This window comes from Mustela erminea, chromosome 6, assembly GCF_009829155.1.
Source record: "Mustela erminea isolate mMusErm1 chromosome 6, mMusErm1.Pri, whole genome shotgun sequence".
Lineage (NCBI taxonomy): Eukaryota > Metazoa > Chordata > Mammalia > Carnivora > Mustelidae > Mustela > Mustela erminea.
Window position 1 is genome coordinate 48,190,197 of NC_045619.1, and position 27,552 is coordinate 48,217,748.

The 27,552-nt window shown below is 37.5% G+C and overlaps 1 protein-coding gene across 6 annotated transcripts in view; it reads right to left on the minus strand.

Moving 5' to 3' along the window:
- Positions 1-27,277, minus strand: part of NUP107 (nucleoporin 107) — a 45,646-nt gene extending 18,369 nt beyond the window's left edge. The window contains exons 1-14 of one of the 6 annotated variants that reach the window (XM_032347084.1): positions 27,075-27,276; positions 26,232-26,369; positions 25,250-25,341; positions 24,723-24,809; positions 23,804-23,919; positions 21,477-21,621; positions 16,914-17,017; positions 13,085-13,212; positions 12,326-12,374; positions 7,326-7,397; positions 6,829-6,917; positions 4,658-4,736; positions 2,219-2,332; positions 106-196 (exon numbers count right to left, since the gene is read on the minus strand). In XM_032347084.1, the coding sequence (XP_032202975.1) occupies positions 106-196; positions 2,219-2,332; positions 4,658-4,736; positions 6,829-6,917; positions 7,326-7,397; positions 12,326-12,374; positions 13,085-13,212; positions 16,914-17,017; positions 21,477-21,621; positions 23,804-23,919; positions 24,723-24,809; positions 25,250-25,325 (1,150 nt within the window). In that variant the 5' untranslated portion in view covers positions 25,326-25,341; positions 26,232-26,369; positions 27,075-27,276. Of the gene's footprint in view, positions 1-105; positions 197-2,218; positions 2,333-4,657; positions 4,737-6,828; positions 6,918-7,325; positions 7,398-12,325; positions 12,375-13,084; positions 13,213-16,913; positions 17,018-21,476; positions 21,622-23,803; positions 23,948-24,722; positions 24,810-25,249; positions 25,342-26,231; positions 26,370-26,633; positions 26,832-27,074 lie in introns of those variants that run through there. The other 5 variants (XM_032347082.1, XM_032347083.1, XM_032347086.1 and 2 more) reach the window with 5 other exon arrangements.
- Between the last annotated feature and the right edge of the window lie 275 nt (positions 27,278-27,552).

The following is a 27,552-nucleotide window of genomic DNA, read 5'->3' on the forward strand; positions in this document are numbered from 1 at the left end:
AACTCCTATTTCAACAATTTCTAAAAACAAAAGCTATGCTTCATAAAGACTGGCATTTAAGCTAAATATATCATCTCATTCTGAGAATCAAATCTACTAAAATACCTCCATTCACATTAGGGTCATGGTAGAGTTTCCAGCCTTCAAGTGTTGCAGCTCTCCATGCTTGACCACAACGTTTACAGAGTCGTTGTGCCTTCAGAAACAAAAAGGGGCAGTCAGTCATATAACCAGAGTTAAAAGCATTTGTGACTTAAAGAAAAGTATAAGCAGGGGCGCCTGGGTGGTTCAGTCAGTTAGGCATCTATCTGCCTTTGGCTCAGGTCAAGATCTCAGGGTACTGAGATCAAGTCCCACATCGGGCTCCATGCTCAGCCAGGAGCCTGCTTCTCTCTCTCTCAAATAAGTAAATAAAATCTGGGTGTCTGGGTGTCTCAGTTGGTTAAGTGACTGCCTTTGGTTCAGGTTGAGATCCCAGGGTCCTAGGATCGAGCCCCATGTCGGGCTCCTTGCTTAGTGGGAGACTGCTTCCCTCTCCCCCTCTCCCTCTGCCAGCTGCTCCCCCTGCTTGTATTCTTTCTGTGTCAAATAAATAAAATCTTTAAAAATGAATGAATGAATGAATAAATAAAAGTATAAGCAATATACTTCAGGATTAGATAATTTAAAGCACAATTATTTCAAAGGACAATGTAGGCAACTAGTACTGGCATTTCACTCTGCCACCAGCAAGCATGTCTCTTCTGTGGTCTCCACCTTTCTTTCTTTCCCTAATAATCCTTTTGGTTTTGGGCTTACTAATTGGCTCCCACGGTGCCTACAAGGATTTAGTTCCACTAGAGACAAATGGGGCTTAAGAGATTGATATGACCACTGATCTAAGCAAAAGTATTATGAAAACCAGTCTCTATAATGACAAGGCCCTAGTGCTCATTCAGCCCACTGATATTTATGTTAACTGTGACCAAACAGATGAACTTAGACTAATCAGCTAAACATACCAGTGAGATAGATAGCATCATCTCTTTAGGAACTGTCTCTTTCCCATTTAGTTCATATGGTTTAGGTAAGATCCTATGATTCCACCTCTGAACTCTAGGATTAGGGATGTGACCTAACAAGAATCACTCCCAGGGCTCTTGCTAGAGATTCTGGGAAGAAGACATACTCCTTCTGCTGGAAATGCTAACTGACAAAAGGATGTAAGCCTAGGGCTGCTGGCCATCAGTGACATGAGGCTTCTTGAGAATGAAGCCACACAGAGAGGGACAGAGCCAAGAGCCTGGGAAAGAGATGGTATCCTAGTGAGTCCCCGGATCCTGCTTAAAACCAAATATAACCCCCTATACTTCCCTGTTCTACAAACCAATTCCTCCCTTGTAAATAACCTGAGTTGGGTTTCTATCACTTGAAGCTAGAGAACCCAATTAATATAACCAGTTATAGAATACCCTCCCCCAAACATCATTCTGGATGTGTGGCTATTAAAAATTATAAATGCTATGTAGTAACATGGAAAAATGTTTTGATATGCTATCTAAAAAAGGAAGGATAAAATAAATCAGATACAAAAGAACAAATATTGCATGATTCCACTCACATGAAATAGCTAGAATAGGCAAATTCATAGAGACAGAAGTAGATCAGAAGTTACCAAGGGCTGAGGGAAGATGTAATGGTTTCATAAAATTGTAAATGCAATTAATGGCACTGAAATGTACACTAAAAAATGGTTAAAAGGACAAATTTTAGGGCATGTGCGTGGCTCAGTCGTTAAGCATCTGCATTTGGCTCAGGTCAAGATCCTGGGGTCCTGGGATCGAGCCCTGCATCGGGCTCCCTGCTCTGTGAGGAGCTTGCTTCTCCCTCTCCCACTTCCCCTGCTTGTGTTCCCTCTCTCACTGTACCTCTCTCTGTCAAATAAATAAAATCTCTAAAAAATAAAATGACAAATTGCGTTATACTTTACTACAGTGAAAAAAATAAATAATGCAATGTATCAAAACTATTGACTTGCATATTTTAAATACAAGATAAGGGGGGGCACCTGGATGGCTCAGTGGGTTAAAGCCTCTGCCTTCGGCACAGGTCATGATCCCAGGGAAATACTGTGGAAGAGATAATTGCATCGAGGAGACAAACTAGGTGGTCACAAAGATCCCTTCCAACTTGAAGAGTCTATGACTTTGAAACTGAAGCAGCAGGATGTATGACTTACCTCTTCTGTCATTCCAGCACGGATTAAAGTGAAAAGATACTTGAGTAATCGGACTTCATCTTCTCTATCCAGATCATCAAGGGGCATTTTCTGTCTAATAGGAGCATCAGGGTCCTATACGCCCCCCCCAAAAAAATCAATGATAAATTCTTTGTACCTACATATATTTTGAGTATCACCAAGAGATGATAAATCTCCTGAGTTTATATACTGAAATAACTTTATTTACAATTTAGTTAAGTAACAAAAGGAGTGAAAATATCACAGGTATTCCAGAGAGACACACAACTATCTGCTGCCCATTCAGAACAAACTCTGTTGGCCCACAAAGGTACAGGTCTAGTCAGGCAAGGCAGTAACACTACTACGGCAGCCTAGCCAGACAATTCTAAAAATGCTACTTATCATTCCAGCTGACACGAGCTGTACCCTGTTGTAGCAATTACACAACCAAGTTAATTCTAAACGGAATTGAGGACACCTGGGTGGCTCAGTCGTTAAGCCTCTGCCTTTGGCTGACATCATGAACCCAGGGTCCTGGAACTGAGAAGCCTGCTTCTCCCTTTCCCACTCCCCCTGCTTGTGTTCCCTCTCTCGCTGTGTCTCTCTCTGTCAAAACTAAAAAAAAAAAAAACAAAAAACAAACAAACAAAAAAACTTAAAAACAAAACAGAATGAGGCCTAGATGGAGAATGAGCCAGAGGAAAACTAAGGGAGTCGACAGTACATTCTGTAACTTGAAAATGCTTAGCTAGTACTTTGAGATCATACTGAGAAGAGAACCCACTATGGAACTAAGATCATATAAAACACACCAGTGTCCAATAAAAAAAGTTTTAAGAACAGATTTCTAGTAAATAAAATCCACCTAAAACAGTTATTCCCACCTACTATTTTTCATAAATAGAACAAAATGTGCCTTTAAACATTTGGGATAACATATTGTCCTCACTTTTGCAGTAAATAGCACATGTGATCTTCATGATGAATTTTAACTGAAAAACTATTTTAATGTGACTCATTTCAAATGCTACTAAGTATACAGTAATATGAATATTGATTCAGAAAATAAAGTTTATAATAAGGAAAATAGCTCTTTCACAAATATTCTGCAGACCAATACAATCATTCAGTTTTCGAACACAGTCTCTTTCTGCCAAGAAGGAAATCACCACTTTTCAGATGTTAAGATTAAATGATTTTTAGTTGCTTGCTACAGAGTAATTTAGCTATGATTATTGCAAGTTCTTCTAGTAGTTTCCAAAACAATTTTCATCAACATCACTTTGGTACCCAATGAAATTCTATCAATTTTTCCAGTTGTTACTTATTTCTCCCACTTTTCATTATAAATATTTAGTGCACGTGTCTCCACCTGTCACAAAGCTCTGTTCCTTTATTTCTACAGGAATTAGACTCCTGTTCTCTTCAATTGTACTGTTATTCCTATTACTCATATCCTGGAATGACCTTTCTAACGTCAAGCTTTCTTCCCCCTGCTTTTTATATGTAAGAGCTTTCTTCTTTCCTTTTTTTTTTTTTTTTAAAGATTTTATTTATTTATTTGACAGAGATCACAAGTAGGCAGAGAGGCAGGCAGAGAGAGGGAAAGAAGGGAGAAGCAGGCTCCCCGCTGAGCAGAGAGCCTGACACAGGGCTCAATCCCAGGACCCCAAGATCATGACCACTGAACCACCTAGGCGCTCCCCCCCCCTTTTTTTTAGGTTTTATCTATTTATTTGCTAGAGACAGACAGCAAGAGATAGCAAGAGAGCACAAGCAGCAGGGAGGTAGGTGAACAGAAGCAGGTTTGCCACTGAGCAGGGAACCCGACGTGGAGCTCAGTCCCAGGATCCCAGGACCACAACCTGAACTGAAGGCAGACACTCAACTCAGTTCAGCCACCCAGTCTCCCTATAAGAGCTTTCATAAGTCATCACCTTACAGTTGAAGGGTCAAACCTTACTGTAAGACCAAAATTAATTTATTTTTAAAGCTGGGAAATCACTTTCTGAACCTTCTTCTACAATTTACAATTCATGGGCCACAGATATGCTCAAATACATTTGGTCAAATTCAAATGCAACTGAGTAGCTTTAGAGTTAAATGGTATAATGCAAACTTTTGGGAAACCAAAACTAGGATCTGTGTGAATAAAAATTCTCAGACTTTAGAAAACAATTACAGGGGGCACCTGGGTGGTTCAGTTGGTTAGGCGACTACCTTTGGCTCAGGTCATGATCCTGGAGTCCCTGGACTGAGTACTACATTGGGTTCCCTGCTGAGCAGGGAGTCTGCTTCTCCCTCTGACCCTCTCCCTTCTCTCTCTCAAATAAATAAATAAATAACTCTTTTAAAAAATAAAAATAATAAATGAATTAATAAAATAAAAAACAATCATGGATCCTTGAAGACAACTTTCATTTCAAAGAAACTTACCAATTCAGTGACAAGGGGACGGACACTTCCTATGTAAGAAGGTAGCTGCCGCTGTTTCAGGGTATGCAGGGTGTTTTCCCTATAAGAAAAAGTATAAAAGTTCTTACAGGAGAAATTTTAGTAGGTCTATTTAAGAAAATAAAATCAAGTCAAAGTAAGAAAAAGAGAGTACAAACTCAGAAATACATGCAAAAATGCTAAATAGAAAGAGGCATTTGAGCTTAGATGACTAATGATGCAGAATATGTTTCCATGTCTTTATAGGCCATTCATCTGTCTGTTTCTGTGAAGTATCTGTCAAATCTTTGCCCTTTTTTACTGCATTATCTTTTTCTTTTTTTTTTTTTTTAAAGATTTTATTTATTCATTTCACAGACAGAGATCACAAGCAAGCAGAGAGGCAGGCAGAGAAACAGGAAGGGAAGCAGGCTCCCTGCTGAGCAGAGAGCAGGATGTGGGGCTCCATCCCAGGACCCTGGGATCATGAGCTGAGCCCAAGGCAGAGGCTTTAACCCACTGAGCCACCCAGGTATCCCTGCATTATCTTTTTATTGAGTTGTAGTTCTCTATCAGCTACAAGCCTTACATGTTTCTTCCAGTATATGGCTTGCTCTCTTTCATTTTCTTGATGATGTCTCTAATGAGGTTTTTCATTGATGAAGTCCAATCAATCTTCCCTGATTATTGCTTCCCACGACCTAAGAAACTCTTGTCTATCCCCAAGTCACAAAGATGTTCTCCTCTAAAAGCTGTGTGGTTTTTAGCTTTTGTGATCCACCTTGAATTAAATGTTGGGTATGGTGTGAGGGAGGTGTCAAGGCTGACCTTTTTTTTTGTAGCAGTATCCATTTTTTTATGCATGGTGTGTTGAAAAGACATTCAATACCCCCCACTGGACTGCTTTAATGCCTTTATTGAATACCAACTGACCATCGAAGCGTAGGTCTGTTTCTGGGTTCTATATTCTGTTCCACTGATCAGTAAGAAAAGGAGACTAACCATAAAAAATTGTGCAAAAACCTTAACAGAACATTTTACCTAAAATTTTTAAGTTTTAAATGAAAATTCTAGGGCGCCTGGGTGGCTCAGTCAGTTAACCCTCTGCCTTCGGCTGGGGTCATGATCTCAGGGTCCTGGGATCAAGCCCCGAGTCCAGCTCTCTGCTCAGCAGGGAGCCTGCTTCCCCCCACTCTCTGCCTGCCTCTTGGCCTTCTTGTGATCTCTGTCTGTCGAATAAATAAATAAAATCTTTAAAAAAAAAAAAAAAGATTTTTTTCCTGGAAAAATCACAACCTCTCAAGATTTAATTTTTAACAAACACTGAATAGCACTAATCTCCTAGTTAAGCAAAGATATAATGATGGACTTGCAGACTTTGTAACAGGCATAATGTTACTGAACTGAAACACAATTTGAACTTTTTCAAGTCTTAAAATCAACTGTCCCTTTAACCTAGGGATGCTTCTTGGCTTCAAGATCCTAAAATAATTTAGAAGTATTAAAGGATGCAGTGACCAAAGTTTTTTTTTTTTAAAAAATCACAAGTAGCTGTAAACATAGCTGAAGTATCTTTTTGATGATCGAATTACAATTATTAAGAAAATATAGCCAGGTAACTGTTTGAAAATATATATTAGACATGTCATTATTCTGTTCTCAAGGTTTTCTATCACATTTAGAATAAAGTCCCATAGCTTTACCCTGGCCAGCCTATAAAGATCCTATAGTATTTGACCCTCTTCAATCTCATTTCCTACCATACTTTTCTTTGCTGTGTTCACATTGGCCTCCTTGTGTAAATACTTTCTGTTTTCTGATCTTTGCAGTTTCTGTTCCTGCTAAGAACGCTTATCCCCCAGATGTTTGTGTTTTGCCTCCTCTCACTCACTACCTGCTACATTCTTAGAGAGGCCTGCCCTGATGACCTCTTCTATTTAAACTTGCACCCACTGTCATCCTCTATTAACTCTGACACTTTTTTTCAAAGCTCTGATTTCCAACAGGCTACGTATTTGTGGTCTAAAGCTGTTAAATGATTATGACACCATAAAGGCAGAGTTTTTAATCTGTTTTGTTGACAGGCTGAATAAGCAATAAGAACTGAATATGTGCTGAAAGATAAATAAAAGCCAATGTTGAGTGACTTTAAGAATAAATGGTTAGTAACTTACCAATACACTGATTTTGCATAAAATTCAATATTATCAGAAAAATCTCCGATCTCATCTTTGGCAATACTCTCTAGCCAATCCACCACAAGCTAGGAAAGGAAAAAAAAAAAAAAAAAAGAAGAAGTATTAACTATAAAACCTGTCAGTGTTTTATTTGAAGTGGTACTTCCATCCTTAATTTAAAAAAGGTTTCTATTTAAAAAAAATACCAACTAACAATTTTTCCAACTACTTTTTACTTTTTTAAGATATACAAATATGGCAAAAGAAAGATACTTTCTACAGGAATAATACAATTCTTAAAAGGCTATTCCTGCAAATACTAGGGCTATTATTCAAAAATTGAAGAACAAGGTTCTTAACGCCTTTTAATTACAAGTAGAAGATCAAAAAGAAAAAAAAGTTAATGTTTTAAACTTAAAAATCTTCAGTTCTTTGTATGTCATTTAGTTTTTCTCCATGTTTCATAAAAAAGTATTTCAAAATTTTAGTCATACCTGACTTTGTCGGACAAGTGAATCTCTCTGAAATAATGCTTCCACCACCACTTTCTCACTGGCATTAAGAGCCTATTAAAAAATTATTTGAAGGAGAGGAAAAAAAAAGATGATGTTCTAGGAATATTATTTTAAAACAAAGGGAAAAGTGAATCTGACATAATTATATTTAATTATGCATAAACATTTAACCATACAACAAATCTGTGTATTCATGTTTGAAAATTTTTCCTAAGTAAATCTCAAACTGCTAGATCAATTTGCAGCTGCTCTTACTTGATACTTTAATTCTCTGGCTACACTTCAAATTTTAAAACGTTACTTCCCCAGAGATGATGTTGTGGGGAAAAATAAAACACAGAACAAATGAAACACAAAAAAATCTTAATAAAGGGCAGTAGGTAGTCATGTGACATATCAGAAAGTAAACATTTAAAAACTTTAAATTCTTTTCATCTTTTTTTCATCTTACATAGCAGAAGTTGATAGGTAATAAAACTTAACAATCTAAGGGTCTTTTTTTTTTTTTTTTTTTAAAGATTGTATTTATTTGACAGACAGAGATCACAAGTAGGCAGAGAAGCAGGCAGAGAGAGAGGAGGAAGCAGGCTCCCTGGTGAGCAGAGAGCCCAATGCGGGGCTCGATCCCAGGACCCTGGGATCATGACCCGAGCTGCAGGCAGAGGCTTTAATCCACTGAGCTACCCAGGTGCCCCACAATCCAAGGGTCTTAAGACTGACTTTAAAAGACAACTTCACACAGATATTAGCAAGTAATATTAAGCAGTGTATCAAAACGTTTGTGATCAGTAGATGCACGGGTCAAATCTATTAATTAATCCATCTTATTTTGGGGGTAAAAAAAGGAAAAAGCAACATGAATACCTTGATAGATGCCAAATGTCACTTGATAAAAAATAACTTTATAAATTAGAAATAGAATATTTTGCCAATATAATAGACTATCTTGTTGAAACCTATAGCAAAGTAACTATAAAGAGATATTCCTTCAAAATCGAGAAGATAAGGACACCTGGGAGGCTCAGCTGGGTGGGCATCTGACTTCAGCTCAGGTCATGATCTCAGGGTCCTGGGATAGAGCCCCACATTGGGCTACATGCTGAGTGGGGAGTCTGCTTATCCCTCTTCCTATTCCCCCCTCCCCTGCTTGCTCTCTCTCTCGAATAAATAAAATCTTTAAAACAAACAAAAAAAATAAAATCGAGAAGATGAAAATAATTTCTGTAATTATTCAACTTTACTTTGAAAGATCTAGCTAATATATAAAACCAGAAAAAGAACTAAGTATTAATAAGTATGGAAAAAACATCAAAGTCAGTCATCACTATTTGTAGATAGAAAAATAAAACAATCAATGGAAAACTATTAAAACTAGTAAGTTCAGGGGCGCCTGGGTGGCTCAGTGGGTTAAAGCCTCTGCCTTTGGCTCAGGTCATGATCCCGGGGTCCTGGGATTGAGTCCCGCATTGGGCTCTCTGCTCAGTGGGGAGCCTGCTTCTCCGTCTCTTTCTGCCAGCCTCTCTGCCTACTTGTGATCTCTGTCAAATAAATAAATAAATAAATTCTTAAAAAAAAAAAAAACCACCAAAAAACTAGTAAGTTCTATAATACCTAAGTATATGATAATCAATCTTCCCATATGTGCATGTCACTTGGTTAGAATTAAACAGTGTTTGTGGAATGAATAAATTAAAAGACTGAAAAGATGTTAGAAGTATTTTAGGTGAAGAGCAGATTAACAGACATGTATGACTGAAATCATTTACTATAAAAATGTGTATTTATTTTCACTTTTAATTTATTTATAGTTGCTTCAAACATATAATCAGAAAATAAAAAGCAATTAAACCCCCAAAGACTACCTGGTCTTTATGATTTTAAAGGCATATTTTTATCCCATCTTTAAAGAACAAGTAGTTTCCATGTTCTTTAAATAGAGTATGGAACAATGATGGGAGATATATGATCTTGTTCTGGAGAGGAACATAATTCAGACACCAAAACTGGATAAGTAACAAAAAAAGAAAATACATTTGCAAAAGTTCTCAATAAAATATTAGCTAAAAAATTTAGAAGTCTATTTAAGAATATATCATAACAGAGTTTATCCTACTTGAAGATAACTCAACATAAGGAAAATGCAACTACATTAATGCCACTACATTAATAAATTAAAGCAGATATTCATGGAGGCTAAAACACATCTGAGGGGCACCTGGGTGGCTCAGTGGGTTAAAGCCTCTGCCTTCGGCTCAGGTCATGATCTCAGGGTCCTAGGATCAAGCCCCACATAGGGCTCTCTGCTCAGCAGGGAGCGTGCTTCCCCCTCTCTCTCTGCCTACTTGTGATCTGTCTCTGTCAAAGAAATAAATAAAATCTTTAAAAAAAAAATCTAAATAAATAGAGGGGGTGGAGGGATAGGGTAACTGGGTGATGGACATTTAGGAGAGGAAATGATATATAATGAGCACTGGATATTATATAAGTCTGATGAATCACACACCTGTACCTCTGAAACCAATAATACATTGTATGTTAAAAAGATGTAAATAATGGGAAAGATATGATATGATCATATGCAGATTCAACATGTAAAGATGTCACTTCACCCCAAATTTACAAATTGAATAGCCACTTCAATAAATATCCCAATAGGACTTTCAAAAAAATAAAAATTGCAAAGTTCATTTGGAAAAAAGTGTGCAAAAATGTATTTTTTTTTTAACTTTTTATTTATTTATTTGACAGAGAGAGATGACAAGCAGGCAGAGAGGCAGGCAGAGAGAGGGGGAGGAAGCAGGCTCCCTGCTGAGCAGAGAGCCCGATGCGGGGCTCAATCCCAGGACCCTGGGATCATGACCTGAGCCGAAGGCAGCGGCTTAACCCACTGAGCCACCCAGGCGCCCCGCAAAAATGTATTTTTAAATGAAGGAGACTTATCTTGCCAAATACCAAAACTTCTGAATTAGAGACTCAGCTGTATAATACTGGTTTTCAAATAAATCAATCAATAAAAGAGAAAGAAGATATATGTATAAATATGATAAATACATTTGTTTGATAAGTGGTGCTGGGACTAAATGGATATCCATCTGAAAAAAGTTAAATCTCTTTCTTACTTCAGAGACAAAATTAGTCTAGGTGAATTCCAAGACCTTTTTATGAAGAAAATGAGATTTGGGTTTAGAAGAAAACACTGGAGAATATTTTATTTTATTTACTTATTTATTTTTTAAAGATCTTATTTATTTATTTGACAGAGATCACAAGTAGGCAGAGAGGCAGGCAAAGACAGAAGAGGAAGCAGGCTCCATGCTGACTGGAGAGCCTGATGTGGGGCTCAATCCCAGGCCCCTGAGATCATGACCTGAGTGGAAGGCAGAGGCTTTAGCCCACTGAGCCACCGAGGTGGCCCTGGAGAATTACTTTAAAAATAGGTAGGAAAGGCCTTACTTAACAAGACACAAAATAATCAATGACAAAGGAAAACCTGACAGATGTGAACACAAAAAAGGGAAATATCTGCCTGACAAAGACTCCTTAAAGTTGAAAGACAAGTAACAGAAGACTATCTTTAACATACACGAGGAAATAATAACTGGAAAATAAGTAAAGGATTGAATATACAATTTAGTATAAGAATATTAATGCTTAAGGGGCACCTGGGTGGCTCAGTAGGTTAAGTCACTGCCTTCGGCTCAGGTCATGATCTCAGAGTTCTGGGATCGACCCCTGCTTCCTGCTTCGGGCTCTCTGCTCAGCAGGGAGCCTGCTTCCTGCCCCCCCCACCTGCCTCTCTGCCTACTTGTGATCTCTGTCTGTTAAATAAATAAATAAAATCTTTAAAAAAAAAAAAAGAATATTAATGCTTAAGAATGAAGAACACTCCACCTTCCTAATGATCAATGATATGCATATTAAAATAACACACTTTTTCTCCAATTGGCAACATCAAATGACTGATACTAAACATTTTCACCCACCATCAACATATTCCATTGGGAAGGCAATATGACAATCTCTATCAAACTTTGACCCAACAATTCACGTCTAGAAATGTAGAAAATTTTGGAATATACAGATAAATTGAAGAATATTCATGGCATTATTGACTGGTATAGCAGAAATACTGGAAACAACCTAAATATGTTCATCAGAATGTCTGAAAAAATTATGGTTCACTTATACTCTAGCATATTATGAAAAAATAAGCTAAATCTACATGAACTGACATAAAAAAATACGAATATTGATGAATAAAAAGGAAAATCACTATAATATATAACAGAAATCATACTATACATTTGAAAAAAAAACAGCAACTATGTGGGGGCACCTGGGTGGCTCAATCGTTAATCATCTGCCTTCAGCTTAGGTCATGATCCCAGGGTCCTGGGATGGAGCCCTGCTTCAGGCTCCCTGCTTAGTGGGAAGCCTACTTCTCCTTCTCCCACTCCTCCTGTTTGTGCTCTCTCACTGTTTCTGTCAAATAAATAAAATCTTAAAAACAAAACCAAAACCAAAACCAAAAACTATGTGAATGTATATACATATAAGGATACACAGAAAAGCGGTAGCAGAAAGACTTAAGAGTAAGAGAGATAAAATTTTACATTTTACTCTATAATATAAATTGATATTTAAACATTTTATGAGATTATCTTTACTTGGAAAAAAGATTTTTTTTGAAGATTTTATTTATTTATTTGACAGAGAGATCACAAGTAGGCAGAGAGGCAGGCAGAGCGAGAGGAGAAAGCAGGCTCCCCGCCAAGCGGAGTCCGACCCGGGGCTTGATCCCAGGCCCCTGAGAGCATGACCTGAGCTGAAGACAGAGGCTCAACCGACTGAGCCACCGGGGTGCCCCTTTACTTGTAAAATTTTTAAAATGAAGAAACTCAAGATGGTCAAAAATAAAAATCTATTACTAAAAACCATTTTAAGTTTTAAATATTTATAGAGGAAAAAATTAAGCTTACAGTAACTGCAAATGTATTTTCCTCTTCTAATGCAGACTGTACTCTGTCTCTGAGGGAAAATAACACAAAATTAAAAGCCTTAATTTATATATGAAATCACCTCTTAAACTACATATTTATACAAACTTGTATTCTAGTCAGCATAAATGAATGAGTTTCCAGTCAAACTTAATCATTCTTTAAAAACAAAGTTACAAGCAATAAATATCTTCTGGATCTGATATTGAGACCTGAACAAAACTGATTCTAAAAATACACAGTGCAAAAAGACTTTCTTGGCTACCTACTAATGCACACACACCTAACTTTTTAATATAATATTTTCATATGGCAAAAATTAAATAATCTGATTTCCTCTCAAGATTTTCTCATCATGATGAAAAAGCAACAGAATGAGAGCCAAAAGTCTTCTGAGAGCAAGAATCTGAGAGCAGGAAAACATGGTTAACTTCTTTCAAACTGATACTTGACATAAAGTCTGTTTTTCAGTTCTTTTTCTTATCTATCCTCTCCTAAGTACTCAAGTATTTTCAGCACTTTCCTTAAACCATTATATATATATTCTTGGGAGCTACCGGCTTTATGACCTAGTATTCCCTCTTCCCTCCTAACTCAGTCCCAACAATGATCTAATGACAAGGCATTCAAAATGATAAATATCAAAAACAGCAGAACCTATTTCCAAACACATACTACTTTCACTTTTGTCTTTTGGTTACTGTGTGTTTATGTTACTGAGTCAGTCCTACAGAGTTTTACCTATACAGAGAAGCCAGCAGCCTCCACGTGACCATCTCCTGTTGAAGAAGCCAGAGCATACTGGCTGTTTTTGAGAACTTCTGAAGTCCAGGTGTTGCTCGGCTCACTATTTTACTCAGTATGTTCACCTGTCGTAAAAACAAGAGATTCTCTTTCATTCTAAGTCATAACTTTGTGTTCTTCAACTGCATGGTGCTAAAACTAAATATATACATGTATAAATATACACATATACACTGTATTATAAATTGTTCCTGCCTATCTATTGCCTTTTTTAATTGAATGAAATATAACATTCCCACCAGAAACAGCCTTTGAAGTAAGGTATGCTTATTTGAGTATTTATGTAAAAGTTTTAATATACTCTAGAGTTCAGATTCAACATTAACAGCCATGGGTGTATTTTTTTCATCCTATATACCTACTCAGAAGATAAGCTAATTCTAACCTATACCTGACAAAATCATAACATGAATAGCATGGCAATGAAAATTAAAAATATCTTCAAATTATGACAGAAAACTTAATACTGTATAACAAATCAAGAAAAAAATTTTAAGATTGGTACTGAGGGATGCCAGGTGGACTCAAGTCGGTTGGGCCTCTGACTCTTCATTTCAGCTTGGGTCATGGACTTGGGATCAAACCCCTAAGCCGGGCTCCAGGCTGCATGTGGCGCCTACTTGGGACTCTCTCTCTCTCCTCTCACTTCACCCCTCCCCTTTAATCCCCCCTCAAACCCACGGGTGAGCACTCTATCTCTTAAAAGAAGGAAAAAAAAAAAAAAGATTGGTACTAAAACATTGTCATTTCTAAACAAAACTTAACTAAAATCCCTCCTTGTTCTAAAACAGTAGTTTTTAACCTTTTTCAGTTGAAGCACATGTGAAAATCTAATGAAAAGTGGGTATAGGGGGCGCCTGGGTGGCTCAGTGGATTGGGCCGCTGCCTTTGGCTCAGGTCATGATCTCAGTGTCCTGGGATCGAGTCCCACATCAGGCTCTCTGCTCAGCAGGGAGCCTGCTTCCCCTTCTTTCTCTGCCTCTCTGCCTACTTGTGATCTCTCTCTGTCAAATAAATAAATAAAATCTTTAAAAAAAAAAAAAAAAGAAAAAAGTGGGGATGGTCTCTCCAGAAACACACATAAAACTGTTTATCAGAAAGTTTAAGGACACAGGGTAAAGGAAACCCTTCTCAAAGGTCACGAATAGTAGTACTTCCTTATCTTACCAAAGTAAGTACTTCCTTATCTTACCAAAGGGAACTAGGAAACAGGAGCTCTATCATTCAGAAGATGAGGAATTGCTACCATGCAATTTTTCTCTCCATTCAAAAAGCATTCACAAAGTAATGGCACTCTTATCTTAAGGGCAATGTTTAATAACAGTGTTATCTGTACTTCTCATTATTACATTTTCTATTGGAATCCTAACTCCAGTAATTCACTAAGTGATTATTATTGCTTTTGTTATTTAATGAAGCTACTGCTTTTATAATAGAGCAATTCAGATTATTGAATTAGTATTATTATTGAAATATTATTGAATATTATTATTGAAAATAGTATTAAATGCTCAGAAAATATTGGCTATTATTTCAATCATTCTTAAATGCAATAGTTATTTGAAGTCCTTTTTTTTTTTTAGTTTATTTACTAATTTTTAATGTAATCTCTACACCCAACGTGGGGCTAGAACTCAAGATACCAAGATCAAGAGTTGCATGCTTTTCCAACAGAGCCAGCCAGGCGCACCTCCTTTTCCTTTTTTTAAAAAAAACAGAGTTTTTTTAACAGGCGCCTTACTGGCTCAGATAATTAAGGAGCCAACTCTTGGTTTTGGTTCAGGTCATGACCTCAGGGTTGTGAGATGAAGTCCCATGTCAGGCTACATCCTTGGCATGCGGAAGGAATTTGCTTGAAATTCTTTCCCCTTCCCTCTCCTCATCCTTTCTTTGCTACTCCCCCAGCTCACATGTGGACTTGCTCTCTAAAATAAATAAATAATACAATAAAAGAGACAATTTTTTCAAGCAGTTTTAGGTTCACAGCAAAACTGAGTGGAAAGTACAGAGTTCCCAGTGCTTTCTGACTCCACGTGTAACTTCACCCTTATTAGGAATATCTAGTACCAGAAGAGTACATCTGCTACAGCAATCAATGACCAACACTGACCTGCCATGATCATCCTGAAGTCCCCAGTTTATATTAAAGAGCTCACTCTTGGTGCAGTATATTCTTTTTTTTTTTTTTTAAGATTTTATTTATTTGTCAGAGAGAGAGCACAAGATGGAGGAGCAGCAGGCAGAGGGAGAAAAAGGCTCCCTACTGAGCTAGGATCCTGATGTGGGACTCAATCCCAGGGTCCTGGGATCATGACCTGAGTGGAAGGCAGATGCTTAAACAACTGATCCACCCAGGCATTGGTGTTGTATATTCTACGGGTTTTGACAAATGTACAACAGGTATCCACATTATAATCTCATACAGAGTAGTTTCACTCACCACCCAGTTCCACTTTTCATCCTTATTTTCTCCATCCCTGGGCAACCACAGGTCTTTTTATTCTCTCCAAGTTTTGCCTTTTCCAAAACGTCATATAGTTGGATTTAAACAGTATGTAGCTGTTTCAAAGTGATTTCTTTAGCTTAGTAATATGTGTTTAGGGTTCATTCTTGTCTCTTCATGGCTTGATAACTTATTTCGTTTTAGCATCAATCAATATAGTCTTTAAGTACCACGGTTGATTTATCCATTCACTTACTAAAGGACATCTTTTTTGCTTCTAACTTTAGGCAATTACAAATAAAGCTGCTATAAACATCTATATGCAGGTTTTTGTGTGGGCATGTTTTTAATTCATTTGGTAAATACCAGAGTATGAATGTTGTTGAATCATAAGATATGAGTATGCTCAGTTTTGTAAGAAACTGAGAAAATGTCTTACAAAGTGGCTATACCATTTTGCATTTCCATCAACAATGCATGAGTTACTGCTGCTCCACATCCTTGTTGGCATTTAGCGTTGTTAGTGTTTGGGACTTTTGCCATTCTAATAGGTGTACTGTGACATCTCATTGTTTTGATTTACAATTCCATAATGACACACGATGTTGAACATTTTTTCATATGCTTATTTGCCAACTGTGTATCTTCTGTGGCGTGCTGTCTATTAACATAGTTTGTCTTTTTTTTTCTTTTTTAAAGCATGGAGGCCAACACGGGGCTTGAACTCACAACCCCGAGATCAAGACCTGAGCTAAGCTAAGAGTTGGACGCTTAACCCTAAGCCACCCAGGAGCCCCATGTCCATTTTTTTAATTGGTCTGTTCATTTCCTGATTGTTGGATTTTAAGAGTTCTTTGTATATTTTGGATTTTCCTTTTTAAAATTTCTTTTAGGGGCGCCTGGGTGGCTCAGTGGGTTAAGCCGCTGCCTTTGGCTCGGGTCATGATCTCAGGGTCCTGGGATCGAGCCCCACGTCGGGCTCTCTGCTCAGCAGGGGGCCTGCTTCCCTTCCTCTCTATCTGCCTGCCTCTGTCTACTTGCGTTCTCTGTCTGTCAAATAAATAAATAAAATCTTAAAAAAAAAATAAATAAATAAAATAAAATTTCTTTTAAAGCAGCAGAATCCTTTTGTTTCCAAATAAATCTTTTATGGAACTTCAATATGTAAAAAGCAGAGCTGCTCTGGCTAATGTCCCAACCATGCCACCCCTGCCACTATACCCCTAAGGCATCCCCTTTAAATAAAGTATGGAAATTCACAGGTTGAGGCTGTTCAAAAAACTAAGAGTACTGAAGTCTGACCAAACTTAGTGCAAAACTTACCTGACAACTACAAATGTTTTCATACTCTTCTACAAGGTCAAAAACTGTAGACGAAGAGTGCTTTAAAAAAGACTGCAGGAAATCAGAATACATACTCATGGATGCTAGAACACATAAAAAGAAAAGGAACAAAAAGTTAAGTGACATATTCCTAGGTAATTCTGTTTCTTTGAACACTTAAAAACATAGCTACACATCCCTTTTTTTCCTTCACTTCTGTATTTTCTTAAAAATTTTAACTGTGGTAAGAAAAATATAACAAAATTTACGATTTTAACCTCTTTTATGTAGTTAGTGGCATTAAGTACATTCACACTGTTGTAGAACCATAACCACCATCTACCCACTCTTTTCATCTTACAGAACTACAACTCAGCATAGCCCAAGCAATCCTAAGAGCAAGAAAGTGGAGGCATCATACTTGATCTCAAACTATACTACAAAGTTTTAGTAATCAAAACAGTATGAGACTGGCATAAAAACAGACACACAGACCAATGGATGAGTCCAGAAATAAACTCCCACATAACACAATCAAATAATATTTGACAGAGGAACCAAGAATACTCAGTGGGGAAAGGACAGCCTTTTCATTTTTTAAAAAAGATTTTATTTATTTATTTGCCAGAGAGAGAGTGAGACAGAAGAGTATAGGCAGAAGGAGCAGCAGGTAGAGGGAGAAGCAGGCTTCCTGCTGAGCAAGAAGCCCAATAGGACTCGAAGATCCTTAACCAACTGAGCCACCCAGGTGTCCCAAGACAGCCTTTTCGATAAAGTGTGCTGGGAAAAGGGTGACCACATACAGAAAAATAAAACTGGACCCTATCTTATACTACTCATAAAAATTAACTTGACATGGATTAAAGACTTAAATAGAAGACCTGAAACTATAAAATACCTAGAAAAAATATATAGGCAAAGAGCTCTTTGACATTGGTCGTGGCAACAGTTTTTTTGGATATGACACCAAAGTACAAGAAACAAAAGCAAACTCAAAAAGTAAGACTACATCAATCTAAAAAGCCCTGTACAGCAAAAGAAACAATTAACAAAATGAAAAAGCAAACACACAACCTCTGGAATGGGTGGAAATATTTGCAAACCATGTATCTGCTAGGAGGTTAATTCCAAAATATATAGAGAACTCATATAGTTCATTAACAAAAAAACTCCAGTCTAACTAAAAAATGGGCAGAGGAACTGAATAGTATTTCTCCAAAGACCTACAAATGGCCAAGAGATATATGAAAAGATGTTCCATGTTAGTATCAGAAAAAAACATAAATCAATACAATGAAAGTATTGCTTCACACTGGTCAGGATGGCTATCATTAATAAGATAAGAAAAAACAAGTGCTGTGATGTAAAGAAACGGGAACTTTTGTGTACTATCGGTAAGAATGTAAACTGGTATAGTTTACTACAGAAGAGTATGGAGGTTCCTCAAAAAATTTTAAAAAGAACGACCATATGAAACAATAATCTCACTTCTGCATATATATCCAAAGAAAATGAAAACAGAATATCAAAAAGGTATCTGCACTCCTATGTTCACTGCAGCACTACTCATAATAGCAAAGACATGGAAACAACCCAAGTATCCATCATGAGATTAACAGGTAAAGAAGTGGTAATACATACCACTATGTATGTAATATTCAATACAATTGAATATTATTCAGCCATCAGAAAGAAGGAAATCCTGCCACTAGTGACAATGTGGATGGACTTTGAGGACATTACGCTAAGTGAAATAAATCTGACAGAGAAAGACAAATACTATAAGATAACACTTACACATGGAATCTTAAAAATCCGAGATCATATAAATAAAGGGTAGAGGAGTGGCTACGGGGCAAATAGGTGAGAAAATTGGAGATGTTGGTCAAAGGGTACAAACTTGCGGTTAGATGAGTAAGTTCTGGAAATCTAATGTATAGCATTGATTACAGTCAACAAATCTGTATTATATACAGTTCGAAGGTATTGAGAGACTAGATCTTAAATGTTCTCATCACAAAAAAGAAATAGTATTTCTGTGATGTGAAGGTATGATGGAGGTATTAGCCAACACTAGTAATCACAATGCAATATGTAAATACATCAATTTAATGTTGAACACCTTAAACTTAACACAATGTAGTATGTCAATTATATCTCAATTAAAAAAACCCCAAACTGGGACGCCTGGATGGCTCAGTTGGTTAAGTAGCTGCCTTCGGCTCAGGTCATGATCCCAGCGTACTGGGATCGAGTCCCACATCGGGCTCCTTGCTCGGCAGGGAGCCTGCTTCTCTCTCTGCCTCTGCCTGCCATTCTGTTTGCCTGTGCCTCGCTCTCCCCAACCCCTCTGATAAATAAATAAAATCTTTAAAAAAAAAAACAAAAAAAAAAAACCAAAACTCTGTACCTGTTAAATAATTACTCCATTCCTCTTTCCCACAGTCCTTAGCAATCATCATTCTATCTTCCAGGAGTCTGATTACTTTAGGTACCTCATATAAGTCGAATCATACACTATTTGTTCTTTTGTCACCTACTTATTTCATTTGGCAAAATATCTTCAAGTTTCATTCATGTTGTAGTACATTGTCTGAACTTCCTTACTTTTTAAGGCTGAATAATATCCAGTGTATGTATATAACATATCTATTTATCCATTCATCCATCAAAGGACATTTGGGTTGCTTCTACCTTTTGGTTATTATGAATAATGGGGCTACAAACAATGATACACAAATTTCTTTGTGATCCTGATTTCATTTTTCTGCGACATATACCCAAAAGCAGAATTGCTCATCATATGGTAATTCTATTTTTTGAGGAATCACCATCTGTTTTCCATAGCACTGCACAATTTTACTTTCCCACCAATAATGCACAAGGGCTCCAATTTCTCCACATCCTTGCCAACACTCATTATTTTCTTTTCGTTTGTTTGTTTTGATTTGGTAGTATCCTTCCTAATGGGTGTGAGGTGGTCTCATTTCAGTTTTGATCTGCATTTCCCTAATGATTAGTAATGGTGAGCATCATAACATATTCGTATTGGCTATTTTTATATCTTCTTTGGAGAAATGTCTATTTAAATCCTTTGCCCATTTTTAAGAATTTTTTTTTTTTAAAGATTTTATTTATTTATTTGACAGAGAGAGATCACAAGTAGGCAGCGAGGCAGGCAGAGAGAGAGAGAGAGAGAGAGAGAGGAGGAAGCAGGCTCCCTGCTGAGCAGAGAGCCCGATGCGGGACTCGATCCCAGGACCCTGAGATCATGACCTGAGCCGAAGGCACGGCTTAACCCACTGAGCCACCCAGGCGCCCCCCTTTGCCCATTTTTAAATTGTGTTGTTTTTTGTTGTTGAGTAGTAGTTCTTTCTACATTCTAGATATTAACCTCCTATCAGATATAAGAATTGCAAATATCCTCCCATTCCATGGGCTGCCTTTTCACTCTACTGATTGTATCTTTTGATGCATAGAAATTTTAGATTTTGATGTAGTCCAATGTATCAACTTTTTTTCTTGTTACCTACAAGTCTTTTAAGAGCCTGAAGATGTGTTAGGTATTAATGTGATCTATCCACAATTACTAAGAAAATGTGAACCAAAATTTAAAATATCTGAATTGCATTTTAAATACATAACAAAGAAGCTGAGACAGAACAGATACTAAGATGACATGGTCTACTCAGGGAAAATACATACACTCTACTAAAGTACTGTATGGTATTTAAGGTCTCATCCATTACTCATACTAAAAATGAACATTTTTTGTATTTTAAAGATTCAGTATAAAGGATTTCTGAGTCACTCAAAATTTGAGTACTTATTATTGGCAGATACTACAAGGAAGCAGTGGTTAACACCATGTTAAGAGAAGTGCTGTGAAATCAAACTGCTTAGTTTCAAATCCTGGTGCCCTCAATTCTAAGCCAGGTGAGCTGAAGCAGGTTAACCACAAAGAGCAGCAGTTTCCTTTCCCCACAAATGGGAATCGTTATTGTAACTCTTTAATGGATTGTTACAGGAGATAATGTTCATGCAGAGGTAAGCACACAGACTCTATTATGTTAGCTTATGATGATGATAAAGTGAAGAACCTCTGTAATAATGACTACACACAGACACATGAAAAGCATACTTTTTTCCAAAAGGGAATGGTAATAACCAACCTAAAACTAGAAAGGTCACAATACTATTTGAAAAAAAACAAAACAAAACAAAAACAGCATTAGCACCCACATCAAAACATATCAACGGTATTATCTGAAAACTAAACCTAAAAAAAAAAAGAGAGAGATGTTCTTCCAACAGAACAAATGTGAAAAGAATAAAGATGAGACTAGTCTACTCACCTGACAAGGTATTTACACAGAAGCAAGATGCTGTAGCTGAGAACTCAGGTGAGGTTCTCAACGTTCCAAAGAGACTACATCAAATGACTCAGGCATTACTAATCAGCTTAACAAAAACTATGTTAATGACATTCACAAGGAAGAGATAGCTTCCTTCACCTTAGTAAAGGAGCAGGCTACTTCATTAAAAAGCTCAAAGCCATCTTACCAGCTTCACCAGGGTCATCCTCACGTAACATAACAGCACTCAGAGTTACATCCTCTGTTACACTGTGAGACTCCGTGTTTGTGAGGGTTCCTGATCGCTGTGACGTGAATGCAGTGGTCCAATTACTGTCATCCAGATTAGTTACCTAAAAAACAAAAAACAACAAACAACAAACCAGGAAGATATAAAAAAGTAATGAATGACCTACTGCCATTGAGGGAATAAAAACTTTAAACTATTGCTAAATTTTTTTTAAACCTCTATATGTATTTTTCATATTTAAGAGATAGCCATAGGCTATTTTGTTAAGGAAATCACAGCTTTCATGACTGTTTTCTTCTTTGTACTATTCCATATATATTTTTTAAAGGCAATAAACATTGCATTTGTACTACTGAAGCTGATATTAACAGGTAAATCCTACTGCTTTAAGTTCATATCAGTTTTTCACGACTGGGAAACTGTAAGGGACCTATGACGCAGTCTTATCAATATATAAATGGTAATAAAAGGGATGACGGAAGAAATTACAGATTAAAAGATGAGACATATCAAGCATATGCAATGTGTTTATTTTATATGAAGCCTAATTTAAACAAACTTAAAAAAATTGCCATAACCAAGGAAATATGAATACTTAATGAAATATAAACAATAATGAAAAAATACATACAAAATGGAAATTTGAAATGATAAAGGAATTACTGTGTGTGTGTGTGTATATACAGTGTTAGATGTGTTAATAGGAATGTGTTAAAGAAATATATTCTTATGTCTTGGGAGACATATACGAAACTATTTATAGGTAAAGTGGTGTGAAATCTGGGAGTTGTAAAGTAGCATAGAAGAAACGCTTGTGGGTGTAGATGAGACAATATCAGCCATATATTGATAACTGGGCAATGAGAACATACATGGGGGCTTACTCTACTATTTTTGGACATGTATAAAATGTTAAAAACATGTCCCTATTTTTAAAATTCACCTTTATTTAAAATTCATCTTTTTTTTTTTTTTAAAGATTTTATTTATTTATTTGACAGACAGAGATCACAAGTAGGCAGAAAGGCAGGCAGAGAGAGAGAGAGAGAGAGAGGAGGAAGCAGGCTCTCCGCGGAGCGGACAGCCTGATGCGGGGCTCGATCCCAGGACCCTGGGATCATGACCTGAGCCGAAGGCAGAGGCTTTAACCCACTGAGCCACCCAGGCGCCCCTAAAATTCATCTTTTTAAGCCAGAGAAAGCTATCTGAAGGTTTAAAAATTTTAATCTTTATTTTTTTTTAAATTGCCTTTATTTAAAATCCAGGCACAAGCAACAATAAAAAGTATATTTAAACCCAAACATTTTATAATAATCAATACATATTTTCTCTGTCCTGGGTTTTAAGACAGTAAGAATTTTACTATTAATCTTGCAATTCTGAAACAGTAAATAATAAGTCATCTTCTTTTGTTTAAAACCAAATGTGGTCAATTCCCTCATGTTTTCAAGCAACACTGCCAAAATGAACCGGATTCATATGCAGAGTAAAACTGCTCATTGGCTAGATCACTGTTAGACATTAACACAAAATCTGTAAGACAATAAATATTTTAAAGACAGGAGAGATTTAACATGTAAAACCATTCTTCAGAAAACCTAATCTAGACAATTTCAAGTGTGTGTAAAAATCCCTGTGCCTTTTTAATAAGCAAAGAGGCAAACATAGAAGGACCATTTTTATCTTGTTTTTAAGCACTAAACTAGCCATCATACTCTACTACTCCAACAGAACTCTTCTGTTTCTGTCTCAGTTAGATACAATCCTTTCTTTTTCTAGAGGATATTTTAAACACCTAGGTCAAGTCGATCTGTATTAGTTTATATGGTATTTCAATATATATTCAATTTTCAATACTGTACCACAGTAATTCCTGAAGAGCATCTCATGTACTTTTCCCAACATTTCCCTTTTCTTTCCTTTAATGCAGCGTCTCTCTTCCTTATGCTACTCTTCATCCATTACTCTTGGCTTCCTACTCTTCCATGCTTCAAAACAGGGCTCAGCTTTTATAGCTGTCAGCAGCCCACCAATTATTTCTCAGGATCAGCAGACTATCAGATTAACACAATCTATCTGCACCTAAATGTTTTTGGCGTCACAGCTTCCACCTGTAACATGAGATGCTTCAGGTTTTTCTGAAAGCCTAACCTAAAAATTATTTCAGTCTCTATCACCTACTTACTCTTTTGATGACTACGACTTCAAATCACACTAAAGGCGTTTCAGCTCAATATCATACTTTTGCATAAACAGAGAAATTTTCAGCCCTGCTTTCTACATACCATAGACAGGTTTCCCAAGAACCCTGAAGACTGTGTAAGCCGGGGAGACCTGCCTCCTGTTCCAAGAATGCAGGAAACATCTGGATGCCTTAGTGAGCTTCGGCCGGGTGGAGTAACTACAAATAAGAGGTTAGTAAAAAGAACCTAAAGTGCATGAACAGTGATCACGAAAACAAAACAATTAAACAAACAATAAATAACTTGTCTTTTTTTTTAATTTTTAAAATTTATTTAAGTAATCTCTACACCCAAAGTGGGCTCAAACTCATAACCCCAAGATCAAGAGTCACATGCTCTACTGAGTCAGCCAGGTGGCCCCAATAACTTTGTTTTCAGTTACATAGATTCTAACCAAGTAAATACTTTAAAAATATTAACATTTCCGTCATATGAAGATTTAACTTATTTCTCTAAATTTCAGCTTTTGGTACTATTGAGCCCATCAGGAAAAATTTTTACTACAAATAGAGATGCTTTCGTTAGAACATAACCAAGTGGTTAAAAAAAAAAAAAAAAAGGACACGACTAAGTCTATGAATTCTTCATATTCCAATTTTATAAAGCATTCTGAAGAGGCCATTTAGTGTACAGGGCATAGGCTTTGAAGTATACAATCACTGATTGAATTTTGATTCCATTACTTACATATTTACTCAGCCATGCTATCCTTACAGAATAGTTTGTCCAAGTCTCACTTTGTTTTGGCAAAATAGAGATAATTATGTTACAGTGACTGTGTATTTATGTAAAGTACAGTACCTTGTACATGGTAAGAGTTCAACAAATAGTAACTGTAGTCATTATTATTTGTTCTTAATTATTGATACTGTAACCAAAGATTATATTATGTGCATTGTTCAGTCTTAACCTACAGCTACCATTATTATTATTAAATGCTTTAAAGGCAAAAAAATCTTACAAGGTGGTCGAAATGAACTGGGAGTCCGAGGGATAACCTGGTTTCTTGGTGTAGTAGTAGCAAAAATTTCATCTTGGGATGGCCGAACTATAGAAAGTGTTAAGAATAGTTTTCCACATAGAAAAGACACCACTAAAGATCAAATTAACCATATTTACACTACATAAAATATGTGAATACATATTTTTTATGGCTACCATTTTGTCTACGCAAAAAGAGTAAATAACTCCCACTACCATTTAATTTTGCAGATATCAGTCTTAGATTACTACACATGGTCCTTACCTAATCTCAGCAGAAGCTATAATATGATAGTAAAACAGAATGCCCTATTTTCAGGGTAACACAAATCTTAATCTCCCTGAATTTCAGCATTTACCAAACAGATCTGGGAACTTAAAAAATTTAATTCCACAGCATTTTATTATAATAGCGAGTTTTAGTATATCTCATAAAAAGAAAATTCTATAATCCTGATTCCAAGCATATGGCAACTTGTATAACAACACTTACAATGAAAAGGATACTTAAAACTCTTTTTTGAGCACTCTGTTTCCGAGCAGTCCGAGTCACCTCTGCCTCCCGGATCACAGGGGATGACATCTCGCCATAGCCACTCCTAAAATAGTGTCATTAAATTCATGTGAATGTAGCATTTGCAAAGAACTTTATCATCACTGGAGCAAAGGACCCTGGGTCACTCAAGGTATAGATCATCCTAGGAGCCAAGTCTTTGATCTTTTGGTTGACAGTGCTGTTTCCAAATCTTGGTTATCCTTCAAAGTCCCTCCCAAATTTTTCCTGCACAGGCATCTTTGAGTTTCTAGTACTCACTATATTTGCCTATGGAATGATTTCAACACTAGGAATCTATAACACCATTTCACATAATTGCTTCAGGAAGGCAGGTATTTCCTCTGCTAATTTGAGGAGTTCCCTAAAACTGCAGGAACTATCTCTTATAAGGATCTTCTGTAGTTTCCAAAATGTTTCAAACCAGGGGTACTATGAAAAATTCTGTTGTTTGGACTGGTGTGACGGAAGGCTAAGTAAAAAAGAATTCTAGTAACTTGGAGAGAAAACTTCTCCGCAGAGTACACTAATGGTGTCTCTTGTCTCAGTACTATTGCAGTCACAGTGTCCATGATCTCCCACCATTCTCAGTCCAAGGTCTAGAACATAAATTATGTGAATTAAAAGACCTGTATTTTGAGAAATAAATCTAATGTGCTTTTCCTCCACTTAAAACCTTTGGTAGCTCTGAAGCCTACGGAATCTCTCTGGCTTACAGAATCAAGTCCAAATTTCCTTTGTTTTTTACAGCCTAACCCTAACTTACCAGTTCAGCCTTATATTCAGCAACCAACATCTCCACACAAACACATATTGCATATGACCATTAGACTACACAGCACATTCCTTTTCATATTCTTGCACCCTGTACATGTTGTTTCCTCTACAGAGGCCTACGTTTGCCCCTTTGATCCACCCAGTAAACACTTAACTCACCAGAAAGCCACCTGGAGTCTGGAGGCACATTGATCCAGGTTGGCAACTTGGTTCTTCTATTTATTAGCTTCCTAACTGTGACCAAGTTCTTAAGCTCTTTTAGCCCCAGTGTTATCTATGAAAAGAGGATCATAGTACCTATCCTCAAAGATAGGAAAATTAAATTAGCTAGTAATATATTGAAAGCGTTTAAGGAACTCAATGTTGGCTACTATTATTCAGACTAACTAGAAAGTTACTTCCTTTGAGAATTCTTCCTGCTACTTCCCGTGGCAGGTAGACTTAACCGCATCCTCATTTTCTATTCTCATAGAACAGTCAAAACACATCACTTTGCAACACTCGGATGCCTCCTCCACTACACAACCAATTCCCCGTGGCCAAGAACACAGAAAAACTCACCTAAGTCGTACGTGGCTAGCATAATGTCAAGGTCACTGAAAAAACTCAATTCAGTAACTCTGATGCTGGAACTTGGAATCAGAAAGTCTGAGTTGAGAACCCAGTTCCGTCACTGACTGGCTTTGTGATCTCGGGCAGGTCACTCGCATCTCGAACGCCGGGCCACGTCCTATCCCGCCCACCCGAGGAGCGAAAAATGCGCGAAAACACAAAACACGTGCCCGAGCTGCCGTGAGACGGTCATTATCACCGTCTATATCCACCCCGACCCAAGCGGCCTTTCCTCCACCATCTACAGTGACCCCCAGTCCGGGTAAGGAGTCCTAAGGCAAAACCCGGGCCCTCCATGGCTTCCTCTGAGAGCTGGGTTTCGCCTATTTCGTTCCGCCAACAAGCAGGAGGGGCAAGTCTCCGAGCTTAGATAGTACCACCTAAACTGACCTGTCCATGGCCGCAGCCTTCTTCAACGAGAACCTCGCAAACTCCACTCCAATTTAATCAACCCGCTTCAGCCTTCCCGCTTTCCGGAAGCAAACCCTTTGACCCGGAAGCATGTCCTAGAAAAGCCGCCCTAGAGGAAAAGAGGAGGGAGGGAAGAAATAGCTTTCTCTTCCAGCGCACGCGCGACCACTTCCGCCTACAGCCGCAGGTCCGTCCTGCGCAGGCGCGAAGGCTGTGGAAGAGCATGGAGGCGCCAGGCTGGGCGGGGCAGGGGGCGGTGCCTGAGGGGGGTCCGGCGCGGAGGCGGGGCGGCCACTTTGCCTGACGGGTATTTGCAGGCGTGGTCCAAGCGCCTGGTTATCCTGAAGGGAAACTTGAAATGTGTTGACAGTCTAGGGAAATGTGTGCAATCGTTTCCTGGTATTCTTAGTAAGAAGGAACCGTGGACTGGGAATGCAGACGTGTAGACTCTGCCCTC